This window comes from Brienomyrus brachyistius, chromosome 3, assembly GCF_023856365.1.
Source record: "Brienomyrus brachyistius isolate T26 chromosome 3, BBRACH_0.4, whole genome shotgun sequence".
Classification (NCBI taxonomy): Eukaryota; Metazoa; Chordata; class Actinopteri; order Osteoglossiformes; family Mormyridae; genus Brienomyrus; species Brienomyrus brachyistius.
In genome coordinates, this window is record NC_064535.1 from 33296759 (window position 1) to 33305961 (window position 9203).

The following is a 9203-nucleotide window of genomic DNA, read 5'->3' on the forward strand; positions in this document are numbered from 1 at the left end:
TAATATAAGTACAGTGCATTATTTACAGAACAGTGCGGTGTGGGGCGGCATGGTGGTGCAGTGGTTAGTATGTGAAGTTTGTATGTTCTCCCCATGTCGTCGTAGGGTTTCCTCCGGGTACTCCGGTTTCCCCCCACAATCCAAAAACATGCTGAGGCTAGTTGGAGTTACTAAATTGCCCGTAGTTGCTAAATTATCCCTTCTGGGATAGGCTTCGGACTCCCCGCGACTCAGAAGGATAAGTGGCATAGTTCAGTAGTATTACCCTTGTTCTCCGACACACACACTCTAGACCATGCTTACATACAAAACTACACAGTAATGCATGACACATCCGCTGCGAGGTGCAGAGCTCTCCGGCTAAAAGCCTGAGCTGCCTGAGGGTGCCGGTACCGTGGGCAGCACTCTCCGGGTCGGTGTACCGGGTTCCGGCAGGGTGTCAAAGAGCATGGGACAGGGGCACAGCGGAGGTCTCCTCTCTGCAGATGAGACAGAAAGAAAAGAGAGATTAACAGATGATCAAGTCTGAAAATATAGAAAGTTCCAGAGTGTGACTGACTTACCACACACATGCACTCCTGGCAGCGATCCGCAGTAGGAATGTGATCCCCAGACAGAAATTCCAGACCATTCACACTACAACCTGGAGCAGAGGCAGTGCTCAGTACAGGTGCACATACTACATAGAAGGATGTTAGGTATCAGTGCTCCCCCACCCCGAAAAAGCTCACCATCACAGACGGGACAGCAAGACCCTGGCAGAGGGCTTGCAGGGTTCTTGCAGTGGATGTTACACTGTTCCTCCACACACTGAATCTGGCCCTCCTGACAAGAAGCCAGGGAGAGTGACAGTGAGGGACTGTGAGGTACTGTGACTCAATTCCCCTTTCTCAGATATTACTCTGGTGAGTATAGAGGATGCCCTGAAGTCTTCTCTCAAATATCACTCTGGTGAGTATAGAGGATGCCCTGAAATCGTCTCTCAGATATTACTCGGGCGAGTATACCGGACACCCCAAAAGCCTCTCTTAGATATTACTCTGGTGAGTATAGAGGATGCCCTGTAATCATCTCTCAGAAATTACTGGGGCGAGTATACCAGACACCCCAAAAGCCTGTCTTAGATATTACTCTGGTGAGTATAGAAGATGTCCTGAAGTCTTCTCTCAAATATTACTCTGGTGAGTATAGAAGATGCCCTGAAATTGTCTCTCAGATATTACTCGGGTGGGGGCGGCTTGGTGGTGCAGTGGTTAGCACTGTTGCCTCACACCTCTGAGACCCAGGTTCGAGTCTCCGCCTAGGTCACATGTGTGTGGAGTTTGCATGTTCTCCCCATGTCGTCGTGGGGTTTCCTCCGGGTACTCCGGTTTCCCCCCACAGTCCAAAAACATGCTGAGGCTAATTGGAGTCGCTAAATTGTCCATAGGTGTGCATGTGTGTGAATGGTGTGTGAGTGTGCCCTGCGATGGGCTGGCCCCCCATCCTGGGTTGTTCCCTGCCTCGTGCCCATTGCTTCCGGGATAGGCTCCGGACCCCCCGCGACCCAGTAGGATAAGCGGTTTGGAAAATGGATGGATGGATGGATATTACTCGGGTGAGTATACCGGACACCCCAAAAGCCTCTCTTAGATATTACTCTGGTGAGTATAGAGGATGCCCTGAAATCGTCTCTCAGATATTACTCGGGCGAGTATACCAGACACCCCAAAAGCCTCTCTTAGATATTACTCTGGTGAGTATAGTAACTTGCGATGTCAGAGGCACAGCACAGGGCATAGCCATCCTACCGAACACGTGCAAACGGAACACAGTCTGTCCTGGTGCCGCCAGGTTGCTCCATGTTCATGGAGGTCTGCGCCATCCTGGCAGCCTGCAGGGGGACACTGAAGCATCACTGAACAAACCCTCACTAAAAGATAAGGTTACTGCATGGCTCTGTCTGGCATGAAGTACAGAAACATTGGTGAATAAACAGATTCTGTATCAGATTCAGGCCTAAATGGGGGGATGGGCGGCCCAGCCTGTAGCCTACCTAAAGAGGGGGACACACCTTTACACCGGGGGCAGCATTCCCCGTCAACAGTCTCAACAGCTACACACTGCAGAACAGGACAGCGTAGGGTGGTACACATCACATTCCCAACCTTGTGTGTGGAGCCCAAAGTGGGGGGGGGGGCAGGGGGGAGTAAGAGAGAGAGAGAGAGAGAGAGAGCAGTGAGCCATACATCCCGACAGATCCCAGCACAAAGCACTGCCCCCCAAGCCCTGCAGAGGGGTGTCACTGACTGTGCAAGTGCAGTGTCTGCACACTTCCTGCTCGTCCAGGAAGGACACCCCATCCAGGAAGACGCGGCCTCGGTAGACACAGCGGGAGCAGTCCGGGCAGCAGGGGCCCAGGGGGGGCCTCAGCCCATGGCTGCAGGTTCGAGGGCAGTGGTGAACATCAACACAGGATAGATTACCTCCCTGGAGGGAAAGAGATGCTTTCAGCAATGACAACCCTGCACAGATCTATACAGTGCATTTCAGCAGGGTGCAAAACCAGGGGTGTGTTACTGAAAGTACACAGGACACATGCCCACTCTCTCTCTCCCTCTCTCTCTCTCTCTCTCTCTCTCTCCGCCTCTCTCTCTCTCTCTCTCTCTCTCTCTCTCTAACACACGCACACACACACACACAGTCTTATTAGCCTAATTAAGTTACCAAGCAAGTTGTAAAACAGTAATGTGTGCAGAGCAAACCCCCCCCTTACAGAACACCTCTCGTATGCATTTCTCAGCCTACACACTTTTTAAGCCTGTGAAGAGCGTGGGTGTACCGACCTGGCAGCTACAGGTCTGACAGCCATCGGCGGTGGTGAAGGGGTCTCGGGCTGGTCGCCCATCCAGATCACACGCTGCAGAGAGACATTCACTCATTCAGCGGCCTGCTGTATGTGTGGTGACAGCAACGTGCTCCATGGCAGCGTCAGAGTAACTGCAGGCCTGACCAGAGACATTCCACATCAACATCTGTATCTCTGTGCACCTGAACACGTAGGGCAGCACTGGCCACGTATCTGGACTGGGTTCGAGCACTGGGGGCGGAGACACTGTACCGGGGAACATCTCACCAGGCCCTCCTGAGACAAGAGAGCATTCCAGTGTGTCAGGTGTCCTTCCAGAAGCATATACATCAGCAGAAGAGAAGATCTATCATGATGTCAGTGCCTGAGCAAAAAATCAGGGACTTACGGAGCACGAGCAGTTCATGCAGGGGTTACTCTGAGACACAAACACGGCACCATTTTCGTAGACTTCCTCTTCATACTCGCAGCCTTGGCAAGAAAAGGAATTCTTTCAGGGAATTTACTGATATCGGCACCATTTGGCGCAAGGGCCCTTCAGCCTCGGCCCCGGGGCCCGCAGCCAGTGCAGCCTGACCTGTGAGGCAGACGGGACAGCATTCCCCAGGGGACAGGTCCTGCTTCAGGCAGGAAAGGGGGCGGCACTGCACCTTCTGACACTGTACTGCGCCGCTCTGAGGAGCAGAGCATCATGCCGGATTAATGCCCATGACCTTCACCACCTGCTCCAGGCCACACTGACTGCAGGTGATCAGCATCAGGCTGCAGCTCCCAAAACCTTTTCAGTCGTTGCCTATTAGTTAATCAGCAGTATATGCAAAAAGTAAGACGTAAGATCAAAAGTATCGATTGCGGGGGGAGGTTCTGGGGCATAAAGCAGCACGGTAAGTGAAGTGCAGGCAAAAAAACACACAAAGCTTACATAGCACTGAGGGTTAGGTCAGGGTCAGGGTCAGGGGGGCTTATGAATGAACGAAGCTCTCGTCAAAGCCCACGTCTGAGCCTCCGCGGAGCAGCACAGTCTACCTGACACACACAGCTGGAGCAGGCGTCCGGGCGGAATCCCTCTCCGTTACGGTACCTCTGACCTCCGACAGAGCAGCCTTGGAGTGAGACAGGGAGGTCAGGCCGAAGCGGAGAAGCAGGGCAGCATCGCTCAGCTGGGCTATCAGCTGAGGAGTCACTGTCACTTCATGAACGACAGACATGATGACAGATGCTCTGCGACACACATGTACACTTTGTAGACTTTCAGAACATTGATGTCTTATGTATCCAACTGTCTTGAATCACCCATAGCTCAATTCATTACATAGACAGAATATCATCACACAGCATAGCATAGCATGGCAGTGTAACAGCATGACACAGCATAACATGGCATAGGATTCCATAACACAGTATTGTATGGCACAGCATAACAGAGCAGAGCATGGGACAGCATGGCTTAGCATAGAATAGCATGGCATAGCATAACACAGCATAGCACAGGAAAGCACAGCATAGTATGGCATAGCATAACATAGCAGAGCATGGGAAAGCAGAATGACAGGGGTTCCAAGCATACGTTGCCTCTTGGTCAATAAAGGCCAAAAAAAACAAAATACATCCATCCATCCACCCACGCATCCATCAATCTTCCACCTGCTTATCCTGCTCAGGGTTACAGGCGGCACAGAAGCGGGGGGCAGGACTCACCATCAGAGACAGCACACTGCACCTTGCCCCCAGTGCAGACACACACCTCCTTCCCGTTCATCTCCCATCGTGCGCCATCCTGCACCTCCTGCCCATCCCACAAGCAGGTGGGCCTTCGGCACTCGCACGATTCAAGATCTTCCACCCGAGTCTGCAACTTTGTGTTCTGCACACAGCACAAGCACGCTTCAGCCACCAGACACACGCTTGGTAGGTGGTGTCTGGTAAGTGGAACACCCTGTACGGCCATAGACACCCGCAGCAAACATCTAATGATGTCTTCACACATTCACTGATGCTTCACCTGGGCTTTAAGCATGTCCACCATGACACGGAGTGTTTCCACCTGCTGCTCCAGCCTCTGCAGCCTCTCTTCCTGGCCACTGGGAGATGCCCTCGATCCATGTGGTAACCCTGGAGGTCCCAGAGGAGTGCGCTGAGGCTGATCTCGCACCATGTCTGACTGCGGTTCCCAGTGCAGGCTGAAGATGTCTTGGTGGGGACCATCAAGGTTTGTCTGCACAGATCTCCGACTCAGCATGGAGGGAGGGTTAGGGTCTGCAGAGCAGAATGGAGAAACAGAAAAACAGGAAATGCTTCATTCCCGATATGAACACACAGACCTGCTTCTTTAGTTCTCCAATGTCCTGCTTTTCAGAGGTGAACGTGAAGCTGGTGGTCTGAGCACAGAGTTAGCAGTCTATCCAGCACCCAAGGGGGGTGATTTGCAGGGGTGGGCAGCGGGGTTTAGCGCCTTGCTCAAGGGCCCAAGAGAGATGTGGCTATTCTTCTAAGAATGAGATTTGAACTAACAATCTTCTGATTACAAAGGTCTAACCCAATGAGTCACATACTGCACCCCAAGAATACCATACTGGTGAGAGAGTCAGATCCTGGGCACCTGGTGATAGACAATGAGGAATGAGGGGGACACACATATGGCTGGAGCTGACGAAAAGCACAAAAGAGTGACAGAAGGGGGCCGAGAGAGGATGGGGCCCAAGCGGGAAGGCGCACATGTGTGCATGTTCACGTCCGCACGAGGATAATCCACAGTGAGACACTGTTTATTGGGCCGCGGGGGGTGGGATGGCAATGACTTCCGAGCCACGGCAAACAGAACATCAGGATCCCAGCTGCGAGGTGAGGAACCCCCCACTGATGGGGTCAGGAGCCCTTCACAAGAAGGGATAAGGGGAAGCTGCCCCCCCCCGCCCAACAGCTCCCCTGTGTGCCAGGGTGACTCACCAACCAAACCCACAGGAGAGCCCAGGCTGTTGCGGTCCTGTACCGCACTTTACCTGATACATTCTCACAGCGCCAGGGTCGTCTCTGGTATCCTGACATGGAGACTTCTGCTCTCTGCAAGTGTCCCTGAAAAACCCCATAAAAATCAGTTACACCTTTGATGTTCCGGGTGACGTCATGCATGATAAATGAATTATACACATGGGAATGTATTTACCACATATAACTAAAATATGAACAATGTGACATTGCGCAGGTAATCCTGGCTGCTCATCTCACCCGTGACTGTGTCTAATGCTCGCTCGAGCATTTTCCATAATAAGTCGATTTATAGGACACTTTGCTGGATGTAATTCTGCAGAGATGTGGCCCCCAGCAGTGAAACACTACGCAACACACCAGTGTAAAATGGTGGAAAATGCTAGAGCGAGAGTGTGGCTTCTGCACTGCCTCAGATGACCTGCGTTGGGCATTTCCTGCTGGAGGGGGGTGATTCACACCCCCTCCAAGAGCCCCAAGTAAGCTTCCCACATCAAAGCAGAGCATTAACAAGCTGTCTGCACGGAGCCCAATCAGGCACAAGTCATTCTCACAGCCAAGACCCGAAAAGGGCCATCACAGCGACCCCAATGCCGAATGACTAATGTACATTTTTTAGTCTGTTTTAGCAGACACTTGTGTCAAACATGATGTACAAGCAGGGAGGGTCAGCCAGTCAGTCTCCCTGGGGTTGTTGCAGGATGAGGGGCTTGCTCAATGGCCTAGCAGTGACATCATTCTACCGAGTCTGAGATCTGACCCAGCGCCCTACTGAGCACACGCTCGACACCCTAGCCCACAGAGCCTGAAGATTACAATCGCTGGCACGGCCGCCTCACCAGGAACTTGCTGGTCTTCTTGCCCGGCATGCTGGCCAAGGTGATCTCCAGGTCCAGTGGCAGCAGCAGGCTGAGAAGCTCCTCGCTCTGGCTCTTCTCCAACACGACGGCCTCCTTGCAGTCGATGAAGAGCGTCACCCTGTGTGTCTCCAGGCTAAGTGCCACGCGGGCCCAGTGGCCGCTGGCGAAGGGTGTGCCCCCGGGGAAGCGGAGGCTGGCAGGCCGCAGGGCGGCTGCGGTGCGGTAGTCCAGCTGCAGCTGGTTGGTGCGGGTGCTGGAGAGGAGCCTGATCAGTGGGTGGCCATCCTGCTTCACAGCGGCGGGTGAGACCAGCGAGATCAGCGTTCCATCCGAGCTCTTGGCCTGCTGGGCGATGAAGTGGAAGCCGATGGCGCCCTTCACAGAGCTGAGGAAGTAGCGAGAGAAATCCTGGGGCAGGGTGAGGGGCGGGGCCCGCTGGTGCAGCTTCCAGGCCAGGACCCCGAGATCCAGCGCCTTGGCCCTCGTCACACCCCTGATGGAGCGGGTCATGTTCAGGGCTTCCAGGAGGTCGATTACTGTAACAAAAGGCACCAGAGCTGGTGAGCTCCTCAAAACGAAAACGGCGTAAGGGCCGGCGTGCGGCGATAGGGAAAGATCAGCTGCGCTGTGCAGACTGGACATGGGGGGGGAGTGTAACTGTGATGGGAAGGTTGCTGGTTTAAATCTCACGCTTGTACCATGCCTCGGTTGGGCCCTTCACGTAGAGCCTTAACCCCCTGAAAATGGATAGACGGGTGGCCCTGTGCTCAGACCCCAAGCTTCACTCCCACCTCTATGTCTGTCTGTATATGTGTGTGATAAGCTGTGCAAAAAATAAGAAATAAAGCTTCATTTGAACTTCAATTATTCATCAGTCAGGAGGATGGAAAATCTGCAATGAGGCAACAGCCGGACCCAAGGAAACTGTATTTGATACATAACAGAGGGATCGCAGCATCGGCGCCGGAAAGACAGCGGCAAAGGGGCCCCGGGCGTAAAGCGGGGGCCAGAAACAGCTGGGATGAGTGTGGGTTTCACGATCTCACAGAGGAAGTCTCCTCTTGTGGGAATTAAGGCGTCATTTATTTTGGTTTCCATGCAACAGGGCAGAAACACACAAAAAACAAATAAGAAACATTCAATGAATTGGTGAATCCAAAGAGGTGAAGGCTTTGGTGAAGCAGTAAGATCTCACGCGGCGTGGAACAGCATGGAAGAGCAGGGCAGATTCCCTCACAATCTGCAGCTAATAATGTTTCAGAGTGTGGGGGGTGCGCACAGCTGGGTGGGGGGGGGGGTGTTGGTTCTGTGACCTGGTCTCTGTACAGTACCGCTGAAGTGATTATCTCTATAAAGACACGGGTATGACTTACAGAGACAGCAAACCGGTGACCCTCAGGCTTAGTCATTATGCCTAATGCACAAATTATGCCAGATGATAAAACCACACAAAACCATTACTGTATCAGTAACCTTTCCGACAAAACAATTAGATTAACATCCCTGTTAATGGATAATATTTATAAATAATAATAATAATAATAATAATAATAATAGCGAACATCATGATTCCTTATATTCCATACAGCAGAAAACAAATAAACTAATTATTTTTGTTTGCAGTCGTCCCAAGTGAAGATGCCTTACCGTTTTCTTCGTCGTCTTGGTGTAGCAGGGCGCTTTCCCGAGCTCGCATTAACACGAAGAGAATGACCAGCAGGGTGGCGAGCGCACTTCTCCTGCCAGGGGGGGACATGTTCTCCGCCGCGGATGGGGCTGCTCAGCAATACTCAGTGATGAGTCTCTAATTACTTTCACTTTGCGAAGAGAAGCACGGGCAGCTGGAATGTAACAGCGAGACTAAGACTGGTCACTTTAAGATCTTTAACAACACGGAGCGTCTGGCGGCCACTCTGCGCCCATCTAACTCGCCTTTTAACCGCGGCTGATCACGGAGCTGAAGCGTTTTTGTCTCCTTTTCTGGAGTCGCATGGAATTTCCTGCATCCTGCCGAGATGCCCACAGATCCCAGCTCCTCCGGCTCCTGCAGAACTTCTGCTCGGCGACCCCCCTCCAGATTATCTGCCATAAAACACGGATCGGAGTGCCGGACTGGAATGGCGCCAAGTGCAGTTAGAGAGTTTTTAAGAGCCTCAAAATATGCCACTCTTGCTTATTCTCTTCAATCTTCATTTCGTGATTATTGCTAGTTTAAGCACATTTCGTATAAGCAAAGTCACTTCATTGCTAATTTTTAACAGTAAAACTGCTGATAATGTTACGTTTAATGCTGCTGCAAAGAATATGTTCACTATGTATCTGTATAGGGTAAATCCATAATAATCGGCCTATTGTTATTTCATATTATTTTAATTTATCTTTATATTGTGTAGGATGGTTCAGGAAGCACACAGGGACACAAATATAATAATAATTTTATATATGCATATATAACCAAACATACTTTGCCTTTGGTCAATATAAGTCAAAGAGAATAAAATCCATCCATC

At 51.6% G+C, this 9203-nt stretch overlaps 1 protein-coding gene across 3 annotated transcripts in view; it reads right to left on the reverse strand.

The window, feature by feature from the left end:
- The window catches only part of LOC125739432 (kielin cysteine rich BMP regulator), a 29201-nt gene extending 20447 nt beyond the window's left edge, over positions 1 to 8754 (reverse strand). The window contains exons 1-16 of one of the 3 annotated variants that reach the window (XM_049009549.1): positions 8341 to 8754; positions 6673 to 7229; positions 5848 to 5920; positions 4851 to 5104; positions 4547 to 4712; positions 3875 to 3951; positions 3426 to 3522; positions 3237 to 3319; positions 3031 to 3124; positions 2826 to 2899; positions 2290 to 2469; positions 2036 to 2147; positions 1791 to 1873; positions 732 to 825; positions 564 to 643; positions 394 to 479 (exon numbers count right to left, since the gene is read on the reverse strand). In XM_049009549.1, the coding sequence (XP_048865506.1) occupies positions 394 to 479; positions 564 to 643; positions 732 to 825; positions 1791 to 1873; positions 2036 to 2147; positions 2290 to 2469; positions 2826 to 2899; positions 3031 to 3124; positions 3237 to 3319; positions 3426 to 3522; positions 3875 to 3951; positions 4547 to 4712; positions 4851 to 5104; positions 5848 to 5920; positions 6673 to 7229; positions 8341 to 8449 (2219 nt within the window). In that variant the 5' untranslated portion in view covers positions 8450 to 8754. Of the gene's footprint in view, positions 1 to 393; positions 480 to 563; positions 644 to 731; positions 826 to 1790; positions 1874 to 2035; positions 2148 to 2289; positions 2470 to 2825; positions 2900 to 3030; positions 3125 to 3236; positions 3320 to 3425; positions 3523 to 3874; positions 3952 to 4546; positions 4713 to 4850; positions 5105 to 5847; positions 5921 to 6672; positions 7230 to 8340 lie in introns of those variants that run through there. The other 2 variants (XM_049009550.1, XM_049009551.1) reach the window with 2 other exon arrangements.
- Positions 8755 to 9203: the final 449 nt, after the last annotated feature.